The sequence below is a fragment of the Odocoileus virginianus genome, chromosome 29 (assembly GCF_023699985.2).
Source record: "Odocoileus virginianus isolate 20LAN1187 ecotype Illinois chromosome 29, Ovbor_1.2, whole genome shotgun sequence".
In the NCBI taxonomy this organism is placed as follows: domain Eukaryota; kingdom Metazoa; phylum Chordata; class Mammalia; order Artiodactyla; family Cervidae; genus Odocoileus; species Odocoileus virginianus.
Window position 1 is genome coordinate 24,900,787 of NC_069702.1, and position 19,131 is coordinate 24,919,917.

Genomic DNA, 19,131 nt, shown 5'->3' on the forward strand with positions numbered 1-19,131 from the left:
TGAGCTTATAGTAAATCAATATTCAGGTCTTCTGGCTTCTAGTCCACTTCTTTACCATTTTCATAAATGCCCATTTGGGAATTAATAATACTCATGTGGAGGGTAACAGCAGCCTCTCTTTAGCCCTATAGAAGCCCCATTGGCCTTGTGGTACTTACAGTCTTTAGAGCTGAAAAAAAACTTAAATGTCATCCAATATAGTGGTCCTAAAACTTGGGCCATTTTGGTATTCATAATTTTTCTTTTCTCTAATACTATTTGTATTATTGTTAAATAATTTTCTTTAAATCAATTTACTTTTAAACATTAAATGTGTTTATTTTGAAAGAAAAGTTAATACTACTGCTATAAATGGAAAACCTGTATCACTTGCTATAAAGAAATAATAATTGAACTTATGTCCACAGAAAATATAACAGTGTTAATTCTAGCTTGATACCTTTGCTTAAGCTCTTGAGTCTTAGATTTGTTCTCCCTTTTGTTAAAAAGTGAGATAAGCAGATGACATGAGATGACAATTATATATATATAATCAATTAAAAGAGAAGTTTCTGTTATATGATTTGCTGCATTTAGTGATTCAACTATTGCTTGACATCTGTAGTTTCATGTACCAAGGTTATTTACTTACCTAGCACTTTGGAAATTTAACAACTCAGCCCTTCTTTAAATTGTAACACGGGATAAGTGACTTGTCCAAAGTTACAGAGCCAACTAAAGCTTTAGCTTAGGATTTGTCCATTTGTTGATTTTTTTCACTATATATTTATTTGCACTAAGAAAAGGAAATTGTTTATTAAGCTGATATTACATAACATTGATATAATATTCTTTTTGCTTATTTTGTGTCCTCCAATTTATATATATTGTGTAAATATAACAGTAGTAAATGTCATTTAAAAAATAATTCTGCAGCTTCACAGACTTTAACCTTTTTTTGGTGTGGGTCTAGTATTAATATCGTGAATCTAATTTGTGTCTAATGGAACTGGCTGCATTAAGATGATATTAGATATGCCAGTTTGACATTATAAAGATTGTCCTAGCCTATTAGTTTTCTATTATTGCCGTAGCTAAGTGTCACAAACTTTGTAACTTAGAACATAAAGTAGTATGTTAAAACATAAAGTAGCTCTGGAGATCAGAAAACCAGAAATAAGTTTCATTGAGAAAAAATCAAGGCACTGAAAAGACTGCCTTACTTCTGGAGGCTCTCGGGGAGAATCCATTCCCTTGCCTTGTCCAGCTTCTGGAGTCCACATTTCTTGGCTTATAGCCCCTTTCCCCATCTTCGAAGCTAGCAGCATAGCATCTGCAAATCTCACTTTGACTCTGACCTTCCTCTTCCCTTTTAAGGACGCTTATATTATGTTGAACTCACTCTGATAATCCAGGATAGTCTCAGCTTAATTAATTGAATCATATCTGCAAAGTCTCTTTCTCTGTGCAAGGTAACATATTTACAGGTTCTGGGGATTAAGATGTGGATCTTTGGGGGCAAGGTGGCGGGGTTTATTCTGTTAACTGTATCTAGGATCTGAATTGATTGATTTAAAAAAAAACTAATTTGGGGGTAAATTTTTAGCATTAGGTGGTCTCTTCAGTCAGCCTGCACAAGCTCCTGCCCAGTCCAACCAGCTAATAAATACTGCCAGTGCCCTTTCTGCTCCAACACTACTGGGAGATGAGAGAGATGCTATTTTGGCAAAATGGAATCAACTACAAGCCTTTTGGGGAACAGGAAAAGGATATTTCAACAATAACATTCCACCCGTGGAATTCACACTAGAAAATCCCTTTTGCCGGTTTAAGGTATTGATATTGCTTTTGATCATCACTTGAAGAGTGTATGAGAGAATGTGATAGTTGGATTAAAATAATACTAAGGAAACAATTGCTTGGTTTTTTTTTAGTATTCATTGAACATGGTACAGTAACACTTTTGTTTTAAAAGTACAGAAATATAAGATTGAGATAAAATTGAGTAATTTCTTACATATGTGTGATTGAGATGACTAGGATATGACTGAAGAAAACTGTGACTAGAGAGTCATTTTTAACAGGAAAAGTTGTTAAATGGTCTGCTTGGCACTTACAAAGGGGAGACCCAAAACTAGAATTTAGCTGGATGCAAAAGCCGTTACAACAATATGGTCCGTTTTCTTTGTTCTGATTCCATGCCTACCAAACAACTTTTTTGTTTGAGTTTAACTTCTTAGACATTCTGCTCATCAGTCAATGAGAGTATTTAGGTCCGCTTGGTGAGGTGTTTTTCATAAAAATTAACGTATTCAGTTTATGTGGCAATCCAGAGGAAATTTTAATTTCACTCTCTAGGTTTATGTTGTTCCTGGGTAAGAAAGTTTCTGTTTATAATTATGTGACCTTATGGCACAAATTGGTGGAAGGAATCATTACATATTCCCATATTCTTCAAGTTTTGTTGGCCTATGTCAGCCTCTTAAACCTAATCATTGTGTGTATAAGCCGGTGTTTGGAATTACAAGGCTGAAAATTAGACCTTTGAACATGGGTAAACAACAAAAAGGGACCAACCTATCTTGTTAGAGAATCTATCTCATCACTTTGCAAAAAGAAAGTATGTCTTTTAAGTGTATATAGTTGAAATTTTAATACTAAGAAATATATAGTAGACATAGGTTGAATATAACAATTTTTTTCTTTTATAATTGCTATATTAATATACATATGGTAAATGCATAATGAAGTAATCTAAAGTGAGTTTAGATTCTTTTTTAAAAATTGCATTATAAATGATGACAAAAGACTTCTGCCTAAAAGAATAATTCTTTAGAAAGATATAGTTTGTCATATTTAATGTTATGTAAACAGCTAACCTGTTCTATATTACATGAAACCATAAAATAACATAGACATTCTTTGTAGCATTTATAAGTTGACGGTGTTATTATGGTACTTTAAAAGTATTATTTAGTAAATCATTTCTTTATATATCTTTAAACTTTAAGATTCCATGAGTCAGATAAGACAGTAAAAAGTAAGTTACATTTTGATCTATGACTTTGGCAGTCATTTTTATCTCATGCAGAATTGTTTCCACAGTGTTCAGAACACCCAACAATGGGTTTCAGTTTTTCAGAGGAGAAAGCTATTTAGTTACTCTGTAGGAGACAAAATTTTGATTTCTCTATGTTATTCTTGGGTAAGAAAGTTTCTCTTTGTAATCTTGTGACCTCTTAGGGCACAGAGTGGCGGAAAGAATCATTACATAGTTCCTTCATTACTAGACATTAAGCTATTTTTCCCATTTTAGCAGATAGTAAGCTGTTAATATTAAACACTTGATTTGAGATCTGTACATGTTTTTGATAATGTTTTGTTATTCCACAGGCTGTAGGTTATAGTTGCATGCCCAATAATAAAGATGAAGATGGGCTAGTGGTTTTAGTTTTCAACAAAAAAGAAACAGATATTCGAAGCCAGCAGCAGCAATTGGTAGAATCATTGCATAAAGTTTTGGGAGGAAACCAGACCCTTACTGTAAATGTAGAGGGTATTAAAACATTGCCAGATGATCAGTAAGTATACATTAAATGTACTCTATGTTTCTGTGTACCTTGGTTTAAAGAGAGTGTCAACACAACAAAAACAGTTTTTGTTGTTAAAGCACAAATTAAATCTCAAAACAGAATGTTATTTCTCAGCTAGTGATTCTTTAGTATTTATAAAAACATTTACTTAAAAGTCTTTTTCTTAATCTTGGGTTTCTTAACTTATTAGATGCTAATAATTTCTTAGATTTTTCATTTAGAAACAGGAGGAAACATTAATCGTGGCTGTGCAAATCAGGGGCCACAAAGATGTTATTGCAATGCTTTAACTGATTACTGTTTGTGTTCATTCATGGATAAATACTATTAACTTCCCTTGTCCTGTGTATAATTGTCATATTTAGTGGCAAGACATTTGCTTTAGAACATTTTGGGTTAGAAGAATTATTAGTGAGATATAGTAACTGAAATCAGATTTTACTTTTTGTTCTGTAAACTGCAATGAAGCAACCTGTTAAGGTTCAGCAGAATCTCCAAAGTACTTCTTGATTTTGGTGGGGAAAAAAAATTAAAATAGGACTTGCACCTAAGCATACCTTTATAGATAATATCTTATTTGTCTGTCTCATTTCTGAATTCAGCTAGCACCTTTCTAAAATCACATACTGTGTTAATATTTGTGACTGTGAGTTATATGCTCTGTATTTTATAACTTGGTTATATTTTCCCCAGGACAGAAGTTGTCATTTATGTTGTTGAGCGTTCTCCAAATGGTACTTCAAGAAGAGTTCCAGCTACAACACTATATGCCCATTTTGAACAAACCAATATTAAAACACAATTGCAGCAACTTGGTGTAACCCTTTCTATGACTAGAACAGAGCTTTCTCCTGCACAGATCAAACAGCTTTTACAGAATCCTCCTGCTGGTATGTCTCCAGAGTCATGGAGTTGAGGAAATGAAAAGTTTGGAAATACATGCCTTCTCTATTTTGGGAGCTGTTGCTTGGTTATTAATGAAACCAGTGTCAGCCTATCACATTTGCTTATTTGGAACACAGGTTTGAATGTTCTTATTGTACTTCTTCATTTATTTAATTTTTTGTATTGTATAGCTAATTATGTTTGTTAGAAATTTTGTTGGGCAATGATGAACTAAAGAAAAATAGCCCATAATCCATCTACCCAAAGATAATTCAGTCTTAATATTTTATTTTTGTCTAGCTTATCTCTTACTTTAACTGAGTATTCAAGTAAAACCTGATTGTGTTCTCACCGTAAAAGATTCCAGATGGCGTATCTTAGTTGACTGAGTGACATATCTTTACCTCTTTTCCACAGAAGTAACTACTACTAATAATTTATTGAACTTTATCAATCCTTTATCTGTGATTTTAATGTAAGCATTTCTGTCTATATTTATAATAAAGTCCTTTAAAAAGGAATTCTGAACTACACATTTATTACAGCCTGCCTTTTTGTTTATAGTATTCTTTAATGCTTTCCATGGCAGTACATAAAGATAAATCTTACTCTTTTTAAAAAACTGCATGGAATACCATGGATATACCTTACTGTATTTAACCTCTAGGCTGTTTCTACCTTTGCACTATTATGAACTATGTAACAGTTAATCTCCTTGTATAGTTGTCTTAAAACACACAGGAATGTATTTTTTTTTAGAATAGATCCCCAGTAGTGAAATTTTCAAGTCAAGATTATGTCTACAGTCAGCCCTCTGTATCCGGGGGCTCCCATCTGCAGGTTCCACATCTGCACCTTCAACTAACCACAGGTCCAAAACAGGAAATAAATTTTAGGAAGTTCCAAAAAACAAAACCTGAATTGCTGCACCTTGGCAGCTATTTTCATAGCATTTCATTGTATTAGGTATTATAAGTAACCCACAAGTGATTTAAAGTGTATGGTAGGATGGGTGTAGGTTATATGCAAATATTATTAATACTATACCCTTTCTTACAAGGGACTTGAGCATCCCCAGGGAGTGGGGTGGGTCCTGAACCCCACCCTCTGCAGATGCCAGAGGGTCGGCAGTACTTCTATGTATTGTTGTTAGGTACTGCCAAATTGTCCTCCAGAGCAAGTTCAGCCCTTTACATTCATAATAGGAATGTGTTACTTCTTCTCACATTTTTTATTTTTCTGATGTTTTCTCATTCTGCTCTATTTTTGCCAATAATGGAGATAATCAGTCTTTTAAATTTTTCCACTCTGTTGGCAAAAAGTTAATACTTAATTTCATTTGCATTTCCTATTACTAAAGTTGACCAGCTTTTTGTATACTAGCCACATTTATAATATTTGTGAATTACCTATTCATGTTCTTTGCCCATTTTCTATTAAATTTTTTGTCTTTGTGATTTAGAGGAGCTCTTCCTATATTCTGGAGATTAATCTATTATCCTATTATAGATACTTGCTTTTGAGGTACTTTGTTTTTTTTAAGCTTTATCCTACAAAACAATTTTTTGTTCTTGTTACGGTCATATTTGACAATCATTTTTCATTAGAGATTTTAGGTTTTGTGTCTCACTTTAGGAGGGCCTTTCATAAAAATTTTATAAAAATGGGAAATAGTTCCTTTTAGAAAAAACATTTCTTTTTTATGGTAGGTGTTGATCCTATTATCTGGGAACAAGCCAAGGTGGATAACCCTGATTCCGAAAAGTAAGTGTATCTTCATCTTGTTTTTATATACAAACTAATATTTACTACCAGGGAAGCAGATGCAAGCTGTTAACTATAATTCTTACATTTAAAGTGAGTTTATCTTCATTTTCATCCCTTTTTAAAGAATGTTGATTATAATCAGACTGCATCATGTGGTGAAAAGATTAAAATCTGAGTCACAGTGCCCTAATTATATATTTGCATTTAGTACTGCAGTTTTTGACCACACTGTATTTCCTCACTCATAAAATTAGGTTGGATGAAATCTCTGTGGTTGTAACACTTGATTTCATAGTCATAGATCTGCCTTTTAACCCTAGAAATGTGAATTACAGCAATGTTATTATGAAAACCTTACCTTGTATTTTGTAATAATATAGGCTTTGATCTGAAAATTGACCATTTGTGTTTCTTCAGGTTAATTCCTGTACCAATGGTGGGTTTCAAAGAACTTCTTCGAAGACTGAAGGTTCAAGATCAGATGACTAAGCAGCATCAGACCAGATTAGATGTAAGAATCTAGCTTCGTTCTCAGGCCCTGCAAGTAATAGAGGGGTTACAGACCTTTGTTCTTACCATGCATTTCAGTGACTGTTTTGTCTTACGAGAAACAATGCAGTGTGTACTGAAAATTAGCAACTATACTTTTATACAACCTATTTATTTATAGAGCCTCCAAAAATCATGTAAATCTGATTTAACAATGAGTTTAGAATTGTTGACTTTAGCAAATAAATTAGACTTATGGGTTCTCTGGCTGGAATTGAAAAGATTATTTTATTAAACACTTATTTATGGGGCCTTATGAAAATGAGGGCTACAATTATGATTGTGTTGTCATAGTGCATTATAATGGTAGGTTAATGAAGCAAATTTTAAGTTACTAAATGCTTAAATCTTAACATTTTATAAAGTAGACTTTTGTAATCAAATGCCTAAAGGTTCTAGAGGTCACCTCCAAGTCCTCTTATGTGGAACTCCTAATTAGATATTCATTCAGACTCTATTTGAGTAATGAAACACTTCTGTTTTTTGAAGCAACCCATTTCTTTGTCAGCTCACTCTGATTGATGCTGGTCTCTTTCTTACATTGACTCAAAATCTGTCTTATTATAATTTATATCCATTTTCTCAGGCATGCTTTGTACGTAACCACTATGTTCCTGTAACATCCCTATAGATATTTGAAAATCATGATCATTTTTTCTTCTTGGTATTTTCTCTGGCTAAAAATTCCAACATGGTTTTTGAATGTTACATGATACCCAGGCCTTATCTTAGACTAGGTACACTGAATTTATTGGCATCACTTTTTTTTTTTCATTTATTTTTATTAGTTGGAGGCTAATTACTTCACAACATTGCAGTGGGTTTTGTCATACATTGACATGAATCAGCCATGGAGTTAACATGTATTCCCCATCCCGATCCCCCCTCCCACCTCCCTCTCCACCCGATCCCTCTGGGTCTCCCCAGTGCATCAGGCCCGAGCACTTGTCTCATGCATCCCACCTGGGCTGGTGATCTGTTTCACTGTAGATAATATGCTTGCTGTTCTCTCGAAACATCCCACCCTCGCCTTCTCCCAGAGAGTCCAAAAGTCTGTTCTGTACATCTGTGTCTCTTTTTCTGTTTTGCGTGTAGGGTTATCATTACCATCTTTCTAAATTCCATATATATGTGTTAGTATGCTATAATGTTCTTTATCTTTCTGGCTTACTTCACTCTGTATAATGGGCTCCAGTTTCATCCATCTCATTAGAACTGATTCAAATGAATTCTTTTTAACGGCTGAGTAATATTCCATGGTGTATATGTACCACAGCTGCCTTATCCATTCATCTGCTGTGGCATCACTTTTAAAATGAGTTGTGCATAGTACTATAAATGGGGTGTGACCAAAGTTCTTGAAAGTAAGGACAAAGATGCTGTTATTTGTGCTTATTTTTGTCAGTTTTGCTAGAAGTTTGTCAATTTTATTGATCTTTTCAAAGAATAAGTTCTTGGTTTTATTGATTTTTTTTTTCTAGTTTTGTTTACAGTTTCATAAATTTTGGCTCTTAACCATTTCCTTTATTCTACTGCTTTGGGTTTATTTTTCTCTTTTTCTAGTTTCTTAAGTTAGCTTAGGGTATTGAGACTTCTAATAAAGACATTTGATGCTATTAATTTTCTTCTAAGTACTGCTTTACCTGAATCCCCCAAATTTTGATAATGTTGTATTTGTCACCTTTGATTCATTAAAAAAATTTTTTTTAATTTAATTTGTCTGTGTTGGGCCCTAGTTGTGGCACACAGGATCTTCCATCTTCCTCAAGGCATGCGTGATCTTTAGTTGTGGCATGTGAACTCTTAGTTGCATCATGTGGGACCTAGTTCCCTGACCAGGGATCGAACCCAGGCCTCCTGCATGGGGAGCTTGGAGTCTTAACTGCTGGACCACCAGGGATGTGCCATTGAAAATATTTTTTTATTTCCCTTGATGGTTCTATTTGAGTATTGTGGGTTTTGACTAATAGATTATTTAGAAGTATGTTTCATTTTCAAATGTTTGGAGATTTTCCTTTTATTCTGTTGTTATCTAGTCTAACTCTGTTATGGTCAGAGAACTTTGTATGATTTCAGTTAACTTTGTAAAGGGTTTAACCCATAGGCCTATGAAAAGAATGTGTATTCTGCCATTCTAGGGGTCTTCTGTTGGTGTCAGTGAGATCCAGTTGATAGATTGCTCAGTTCTTCTAAGTTCTTGTTGATTTTTCTAATTATGTTTTTTTTTTAACTAATTTACTTTTGGTTGTGCTGTCTTCACTGCCACATGGGCTTCTCCAGTTGCAGAGAGCGAGGGCTGCTCTCTAGCTTTGCGGGATGTGGCCTTCTCCTGGCAGTGCCTTCTCTTGTGCGCAGGCTCCAGTAGCTGCAGCACGTGGGCTCAGTAGTTGCGGCCCCTGGGCTCTCAAGCACAGGCTTAACAGCTGTGGGGCACAGGCTTGGTTGCTCCGTGGAAGGTGGGATCCTTTCAGATCAGGGATGAAACCCATATCTCTTGCATTGGCAAGTGGATTCTTAACCACTGAACCACCAGGGAAGCCCTACAAGTTCTATTTTACGAGGAGAGTTGGTCTCCAGCTGTAGTTGTAGATTTGTCTTTTTTCCTTTCACATATTTTAGAAGGTTTGCTGTTAGGTACATATGTATCTAGGATTGTTATATTTTCTTGGCATATACCATAATGTTGTTCTTTATGCTTAGCAGTTATCTTTGCTTGGAAGTAAGCTTTCTCGGATATCAAATAAAGCCACTCTAGCTTTCTTTTGATTAGTGATTTTGTATCTTTTCCATCCTTTTAACTTACCTTTATCATGTTTGAAGTAAGTTTTTTGTAGATGGCATAAAATTTAGATTTAGGCCTACAATCTTACTGTTAACTGTTCGCTCTGCTTTTCTTTCCTCTCTTTCCTCTTTTTTGTTTTCTTCTGGGTTATTTGGACATTTTTTAATATTGTTTTTAATTTACTGTCATTTCACCTATCATTTGTTTTAGTGATTGGTTGAGTGTAGATCTCACTGGGGTGTGTGGTGATGATTTTGTCCCCCAGGACCCATTGGGCAGTATCTGGAGACTTGTTTGGTTGGTACAGCTGCCCTAGGGTGGTGGCTGTGGTGGTGGTGGGTGCTACAGTTATCTAGCAGGTAGAAGCCAGGATTCTGATCAGCATCCTGCAGTGTACAACAGTACCACTGCAATGAAGAATTACCTGGCCCAAATTAATAGTGTTAAAAGTGAGAAACTCTTCTCTATATACCATAATGTATCTCCTTGCACCAGAGGTAATAGGTTTTTCTTGGAGTTATCAGCATGATGCCCACTTCTAGGTTTTGGGCTGTGCTGAAACCAAACTGACTGCAAAATAATGGTAAACTCACTGCTAGTTCAGTGGTACTTTACATTCAGAGTCCTCAGATGGTTGCCCATGTATCCTGTTCATTTTACATCTGTCTTCAGCAGGAAAGAGAGAGCGGCACGTATCTAGTCATTTGGTCTAGAATCAAGATTGTTCATATCATTTGCCAGTTTTTCTGATGGATTGCGTATCTTTTCTTTTTGAATTTCAGGAGTTCATCTTTTATTCCAGATTTTAATCCGTCATCTGACATTTAAAAAATCTCCTACTTGTCTTATTTCTCTGCTGATTCTGTAGTGTCCATAGTCGAAGACTTATATTTTTTTGTTGTTTACAGTGCTGTGTTAATTTCTCCTGTACAGCAAAGTGATTGTTTTTTATATATATATTTTTATATATATATACTTTTTCATATTCTTTTCCATTTTGGTGTAAAACAGGATATTAAATACAGTTCCCTGTGCCATAAGTAGGGTCTTGTTGTTTAAGAAAACCTTAACGTAATGATAGCCATTGTTTTTTTGGCCTTGTGTCTTCTTTTGGGGGAATTATCTTAAGAAATCATTCCTCATCCAAGGTCTTTAGAGTCTACAGTTTTTTTTCTATAATAGAATTTAACCTTTCACAGTTGAGTCTTCTTTCCTCATGGAATTCACTTTATATATACTATATGATATGAACTTTCTCTAGATAATAGCTTTTTTCTAGTGTTATCCACAAAAAAGATAGTTTCCTCAATGATTTATCATTTACCAAACCAAGTTCCCATATATATGTGATATAGTCTGTTCTTAAATCAGTTTCACTTTTTTTTTTACTCTTACAGCTTTGCAGTATATTTTAAAGATATGTGGTGGACTGAAGCTCCAGCCTTTGTTCTTTTCACACTTTTAAAGCTCTTTATGGATCTTCATTCTTCTGTGACAGTTTTAGAATTAAGTTTGTCAAAATGCTAGAATTTTAGTTGGAATTGCATTAAATATATAATTGAGTCTTAATAATATTAAATTATTCCATCATGAACATGTTCCTTTTCTCATTGAAGTCTCTTGTGTCTTTTGTAACAGTTTTAAAATAAATTTTAAAAATTGTAGGCATTTTTTCCTGGTTAATTTCTAGATTGTTTTAGTGTTTGTCAATAAATACTGTGAGTGAGAACATTTCTATTTTTTCTTACTATTGCTGCTATAGAATAATAATTACTCTTGTTGTCTAGAAGCCCTGCAAACTTTTCAAAATTGGGATAGAGAGGGTTACATACCCTGCCTGGGTAACATAATAGAAAATTTGGTCACCTGATTGTGTCCCTTCAACATGGCCTGGCATTGAAGTTTCTTTAAAAGGTGACATGTGTAGGTAAACATGCTAAATTATGTCTTGTACAATCTTCTTACCTTCTTACTTAGAACATCTCAATATAGGCCAGTGTCACAGAATGATTAATTATGATAGGAACAGTCATAACAGGGTTAATTTTGATCAGGAAGCTTTAATGAACTAGGATTTTAACTCATTCTGTAAGGTTAATAAGACTTTCATAAGATAGAACAGTAGGATTTTAGGCCAAGCAAAGAACAAATTAAATATCTGCAGACATAAAAATGTCTCATTTGTGTAATTAATATTCTTCCTTTCTCCCGCCACTCTAAGAGCGTATCTCTCCATAGCATTCTGTTAAACTTACTATTGGACTGTAGGGCTTCCCTGGGGGCTCAGACGGTAAAGAACCCACCTGCAATGCAGGAGACTTGGGTTCAATCCCTGGGTTGGGAAGATGCCCTGGAGGAGGGCATGGCAACCCACTCCAGTACTCTTGCCTGGAGAATCCCCATGGACAGAGGTGCCTGGCGGGCTACAGTCCATAGTGTTGCAAACAGTTGGACACGACTGAGCGACTAAGCACAGTGTATTCTATATTTTCTTCAAGTAGTTAGATTTAATTGTCTCTTCAGGCTCCTGCATGTCACTTTATAGGTCTTAGCTTTTATCCTTTCATGGCCTGGTTGTTGGCTCTGTTCCATAATATTCAAATTCCTTAATTCCTTCTGAAGAATATGTTTTATTATTCTATACATTTTGCCTCATCACTAAAGTTCTTGGAGCTCTAAAGAAATTTTTGAATGGTACATTTTAACTTTTAGATGTACAAAAGTGGAAGAAATACAAAAGTAGATTTAAGGGAGTTTATATTTTGAGAGATGAATCTCAGGCTCATCTTTTGCATGTAGTGAACTTAATAAATAGTTGTGATACTTTACCTTAAAAAATTGTTTTAAACAGATAATATCTGAAGATATTGGTGAATTACAGAAGAATCAAACTACAACCATGGCCAAAATTGCACAATACAAGAGGAAACTTATGGACCTTTCCCACAGAACTTTACAGGTAGTGATTTCAACGTTTATAAGACTGTCTACATGATGGAAGTGCTAAATATGGATTTTTGCAATGGGGGGAAAAAAAAGACTAAAAGGAAATAGTAATAGTCTTGAAAGTACCAAGCTTTCTCATTAAAGCTTAGAACTCTGAGGTGAGATCTCTGGAGAGGATTGGGTAAAGAAAGTGAAAATATTCTAAAATTTGTATTTTATTGAGAGGGTAGGAGGAAAGCAGTGAGAAAATGAATCATCTTTATGATGTAGCAGAAGTATGCATCAGATCATTAATATCTAGTTTTCATAAAAATAGAAAAATCCAGATTTTGAGTGCTAGGAAAGGGAGTATAACCATTAATGAATGAAAAGCAACAAATGAAATTGCAAATTAACAAGAAAATAAAAGAATGAATATCAACTTGAAATTATCATGAAATTGAAATTAAACAAAAAACTTCATTTTTTAAAGATACAAGATGCAAAAATTAGAGTACTTAGTACTCAAGTTAGAAAAATATTATCAAGATAAGCCAAAAGGAACCAATAAGAGGGAAATAAAGATGATGTGGAATGAGTGAAGCAGAAAAAAATTAATCATAGTAGAAAGAATAAGTTGAAGAGCTGTTTCTTTAAAAAGACCATTAAAATGGCTAAATATGAATCTGAAGAAGGAAAAAAAGACTCATCTTATGAGCCTAAAGACAGAAAAGAAAAATTAGAAGAAAGGAGATAATACCACATACATACACAAGAGAATAAGAAAATACTACAGTGGAATTCAGGGCAATAAATTTAGATGTTAGATGAGTTTCTAGCAAAATGGAAATTATTAAAATTGACTTACAGAAAAAAAATCTTAAATAGACAAACACCATAGAAGCAATTGGGAAAGTTTTAAAGATCCAACAGCAGAAAAAGCACAAAGTTTAAATAGATTCATTTGTCTAACTATTAATGAGCTAATTCTAAAGTTATTTTATTTCAGACAAAAAAAATATAGCTGGTGTGTTTTTTTTTTAACAGTTTGAGATATAATTCATATACCATATAATTCACCTATTTAATTGATTTTTATTATATTCACAACTTTGTACAACCATCACCACAATCAGTTTTAGAACATTTGCATCACTCTAAATTAAAAAAAAAAAACGCCACAGCCATAAGCAGCAACTCCCCATTTCCTCCTAAATCCCCTAGCCATAGGCAACAACTTTGCATTTCTGTGGATTTGCCTATTTTTGAACACTTCTTGAAAATGAAATCATAAAATATGTGGTATTTTTTGACTGGCTATCTCAGCATATTTTCAGTGTTCATTCATGTTGTAGCATGTAACAGCACTTCCTTTTTATTGCTGAATAATATTTCATTGTATGATTAACAGATTTTATGTCTTCATCAATCAGTGAACATTTTGGTTGTTTCCACTTTTTGGCTATTCTGAATAATGTTACTATTAACCCTTGTGTACAAGCGTTTGTGTGGATATATGCTTTTGTTTCTGTTGGGATACCTAAACCTAGGATAGCAATTACTTGGTAATGTGTACCTCTGTGTTCCACATTTTGAATAACCAAATTATTTTTCCAGAGCAGCTGCAGCATTTTACATCAGTTTTTAGTACCCCAAAATAAAAATTTATAAAGATAATTCTAATAGAGGTGCAGATTGTGCTAAGTAAAACAAACCAGACTGAAAAAGGCTATATATGATATAATTCCATTTATATGATATCATGCAAAAGGAACAGCAAGAGGTATGTAATAGATCAATAGTTGCTAGGAGCAGGAGGTAAGGGAGAGGAGATTATAAGGAGCAGGAGGGAACTTTATGGGTGATAGAAATGTTCTTCGTCTTGATTGTGGTGATGGTAACCTGTGTTCATCCAAATACATAGAGCTGTACTCCTAGAAAGGGTGAATTTTATGTGGATTATACCTCAGTAAATCTGACCATAGAAAACAAGTGCAGCAAATCATAGAAAACAAGTGCAGCAAATCTAAGTGAAATATAAGAGAATCCAGCTATTATCAAATTCTAAAGGAATAGAATTTTTTTCTTAAAGGAAAATACTTTGACTAAGGTTAATTTCAGGAATGGAAAGTTGGTTCTTTAACAGGATCTATGAACATAATTTATCCTAGCAACACATGGAAGGAAAATATGTAAATTTTTGTAACTAAGCAGGGTAATTAAACTAGTATAAAACAATAAAAAGAGATTATCTCTTTGCTGATATGACTGTTATCTAGAAAACCCAAGGAAATAAACAACAGAATTAATGTGGTAAGATGGCTAAATACAAGGTTTTTAGTGTTTATACTAAATCAGTGTTAAGTGTTTTAAAATCAGTGTTTCTTTATACTATTAATGGAAATAAAGAGTATTTCATTCATTATCATGAAAAAACTATAAAATACTTAGGAATAAATTTGTGAGGAAAGTATATAATCTGAATTAAAGTTTTCACAGATAAACCATATTCTTAGATGAGAAAACAGTGTCTACTTTATAAATTTTAAAAGTGAATTACAGCTTTAAAAAATTGATTGAAATCTTTCAGTACATAAGTAAGGATAACATTTGAGAACAGATTCAGGAAAACAAAAAAGAAATAGTGTAGGGGACTTGCTTTATTAAGTTTTAGAAAAAAACTATATCAAATTTTAAGTTCTTCTAATCAAATTAGCATGGACTTGGTGTAAGATTGGACATGAAGATCCACAGAACAAAATAAAGAATCCAGAAATAGATGTACATTGTATCTTAATATGAAAAAAATATTTCAATTCAGTGGGTTAATAAATAATGCTAAGAGTAATTGTCTATCCATCTGGAAAATCTGACCACTGTATCACACCATATACCAATTAGCTCCAGGTTCTTCCGTCCACGGGGATTCTCCAGGCAAGAATACTGGAGGGGATTGCTACGCCATCCTCTAGGGAATCCTCCCAACCCAGGGATCAAACCCAGGTCTCCCACATTGCAGGCAGATTCTTTACCATCTGAGCCACCAGGGAAAGCCCATGTACAAAAACAAGGGTATTAAAGACTTAACTCTTAAGAAATTTATGAAGCTACATGAACCACCTAGGGATTGAAGAGATGTGTAGCAAGAAAACCAGAAACTGTAAAACAAAGTTGGCTAGCAAAAATTTTGTATAGCAAAAGAAAACAGAAGCCATTTGTCAGTAGTCGTGATTTTAGAAAAAGAAAACTGTGAATTTGCAAACAGCACTGATTTTAGTGTTAATATTTGTATCTTACAAAGAGGTGCTACATTTTGACCCCTAAGACCCCAGTTGAAATACAGGCAAAGAATGTGTAAAGGCAATTCACAGAAGGGCAGCTGCAGAGTAGTTCTTAACTGGTGGAAGATGGTCCTTCAGCATTCAAGGTGGGGGTGTAAATCCCCTGCTGGTCCAGTGGTTAAAGCTCCCCACTTCCACTGCAGGGAGTCTGGGTTCAATCCCTGGTCAAGGAACTAAGATCCTAACTGATCCCAGAAGCCAAGTGGCCAAGAAAGAAAAAACAATCAAGGGGATGCAGATTTTAAAAAAGAAAAATTGTGTGATGCTTTAGTACTCATCAGATTGGAAAAAATTTAAATGTCATTACCTATTGCTGACACTAATGTGTGGAAAAGGGTAATCTTGTGTGTTTTATGAATATATAAGTTGCTAGGATATCTGGCAAAGCAATTTAGCAGCCTCTGAAGACTGAACACACCTACCTTTAAACCCAGCAATCTTGAATTCATGGCAGTCTATACCAGTAAATAAAGATGTAAAACATATATATATGTGTGTGTGTGTATATATATATATACACAAAACTGATTATAGCATTGTTCAGAGGGTCCAAACTAGAAACAATATATCCCCCTCAATATAAGAATACTTAAGTAAATTATTGGCTAATTATGAAAATTATGTAGTCATTAAAAGTAAATTCATGTTATTTGCCTAATAAGAGTGGGCTACATAATTCAAATCTTGAACTGTTATGATTCTAGCTATTGTGAGTGTATTTAGCTAATTTCTTTCAACCGTTGATGTGTAATAAAATTACCTGCATAACTGAAGAGAGGTAATTCTATTGTTCTTGTTGGGCTTTTCTTTGTGTAGGTCCTAATCAAACAGGAAATTCAGAGGAAGAGTGGGTATGCCATCCAAGCTGATGAAGAGCAGTTGCGAGTTCAGCTAGATACAATTCAGGGTGAACTAAATGCCCCTACTCAGTTTAAGGTAAGACCATAAAGCTAGAATTTGTTTCAGGTGCCTCAGCAGAGAAATGTTACTTGGTCTTCAGAAAGACCAAGTACGTGTTCTTTATTAAATACGTGTTGTTTTTTTTTTTAATTAAAACTTCCTTTCTAAAGTAGACTCTTAAATCATGATATTCTGGGCTTATATTAATTGTATGATTGTATTAATGTTTCAAATAAGGTACAAAAGGAGAATTAAAACACCTTTAATTAGAGTACTATCCATCCTTTTAAAACAATCTCTTAGAAACGGTTGCTGTTGTGAGCAGTTATAATTCAACTCAGTATTATTTTTAAGGGCCGACTAAATGAACTGATGTCCCAAATCAGGATGCAGAATCACTTTGGAGCAGTCAAATCTGAAGAAAGATATTACATAGATGCGGATCTGTTACGAGAAATCAAGCAGGTAAGTTTTCCACTAGAGTGCACTCTTTAAAAGGTGAATTCATATCCATAAGGATGGCTATTATCCAAAACAAAACACCCTCCAGAAAGTCACACATTTAGAGGATGTGAAGAAAATGGCACTGTTGTGCATGCTAGTGGCAATGTACAGTGATACAAGCAGGCGCTGTGAAAAGTGCTTCCTTAAAATATAAACACAGAATTACAATACAGTCCCGCAGTTCTCCTTCTGGGTATGCACCTGTAAGAATTGAATGCAGTCACTCAAATATTTGCATGCCCATGTTCATAGAAGCATTATTCACAGTAGCCAAAGTGGAAGCAATCCAGGTGTCCACAGATGGGTAAGTAGACAAATATGGTTATATGTACACAATGGAATATAAACCTTAAAATGGCAGGCAGTTTATACACACACACATACACATCATGGATGAACTTTGAAGACATTATGTGAAGTAAGCCAGTTATTTGAAAGGACAGAAGTTGTATGATTCCATTTATATGGTGTACCCAAGAGTAGACTGGTAGTTGCTGAGGGGAGGGTTACTGATCCCATCAGCTTTCAGGGGACCTGGGTGGAGGCTGCAGGAGCCAAGACCTCAGAGCACTTGTCTAAGGCTCACTTCTATGAAAACATTAGGAAGTACTACTTTGGCTTACTTTCACGAGTATAAATACAGATTGGTTTAATGAAAACTGTCCATCCATCCAGCAACCATCTAAAAAAATATATTAAGATGGCAAACTTTGTGGAACATATTAGATAGGACTAATTGGCATGGCCTGAGGATTTTAGGTAATTATAAATGTCGTTATTTATCTAATTTTATTATGTGCATTAGAATGAATATTGCTGTTTTATGCAACTAAAAACTAGTTTGTCTCCTGGGTTCTCAAAAAGTATCAGATCAGTTCAGTCACTCCGTTGTGTGATTCTTTGCGACCCCATGATCTGCAGCACGCCAGGCCTCCCTGTCTATCAACAACTCCCGGAGTTCACCCAAACTCATGTCTGTTGAGTCAGTGATGCCATCCAACCATCCCATCCTCTGTCGTCCCCTTCTCCTCCTGCCTTCAGTCTTTCCCAACATCAGGGTCTTTTCAGATGAGTCAGCTCTTCACATCAGGTGGCCAAAGTATTGGAGTTTCAGCTTCAACATCAGTCTTTCCAATGAACACTCAGGACTGATCTCCTTTAGCATGGACTGGTTGGATCTCCTTGTTGTCCAAGGGACTCTCAAGAGTCTTCTCCAACACCCCAGTTCAAAAGCATCAATTCTTTGGCGCTCAGCTTTCTTTATAGTCCAACTCTCACATCCACACATAACCACTGGGAAAACCATAGCTTTGACTAGACCTTTGTTGGCAAAGTAATGTCTCTCCTTTTTAATACGCTGTCTAGGTTGGTCATAACTTTCCTTCCAAGGAGTAAGCGTCTTTTAATTTATACATATACCTGATTATATTCATAATTAACTTGAGAACAATTCCAACATATCAGAATAACTATATGAGTTTATGTATGCAATAAAATTGGGAATAATATAAACACCTGAAATGTTAGCAATAGTAGTTACCACCATTATCATCAGTTTGTACTTTAAAATATGGAAATCCTCAGTTTTCAGAATGATTATTTTGTTAATCTATATTTGAGTACCTTCTTGAATTGTTTTAATATAACTAGTTTTTTATCAAAGGTTGATAAAAGGAATCTTTAAAATCTGCATCTTTTGTAAAATTTGCTATATTACATATTTGATTTTGCTTTTCACAGTATTTAACTGTATTTAAAAGTGTTAGCAAAAGATACAGTACAGATTTTTAAAACATGCATATGAGAGCGACTGAGTCCTGTGTTGCTAGTAAAATAATGAAAAATAGCCTTTTTCCTGTAAGTAGCTTGCAGTTTAAGAGAGAAATACATTGATATTTTTTTGATT

General features: G+C 34.4%; 1 protein-coding gene across 2 annotated transcripts in view; it reads left to right on the forward strand.

Annotated features, from left to right (window-relative positions):
• Nucleotides 1–19,131, forward strand: part of NUP54 (nucleoporin 54) — a 30,155-nt gene that overhangs the window by 10,389 nt on the left and 635 nt on the right. For both annotated transcript variants that reach the window (XM_070458284.1, XM_020894656.2), the window contains 8 exons: nt 1,586–1,812; nt 3,373–3,560; nt 4,266–4,462; nt 6,167–6,221; nt 6,642–6,735; nt 12,407–12,514; nt 16,638–16,757; nt 17,076–17,186. In XM_070458284.1, coding sequence (XP_070314385.1) covers nt 1,586–1,812; nt 3,373–3,560; nt 4,266–4,462; nt 6,167–6,221; nt 6,642–6,735; nt 12,407–12,514; nt 16,638–16,757; nt 17,076–17,186 — 1,100 coding nt within the window. The remainder of the gene's footprint in view (nt 1–1,585; nt 1,813–3,372; nt 3,561–4,265; nt 4,463–6,166; nt 6,222–6,641; nt 6,736–12,406; nt 12,515–16,637; nt 16,758–17,075; nt 17,187–19,131) is intronic.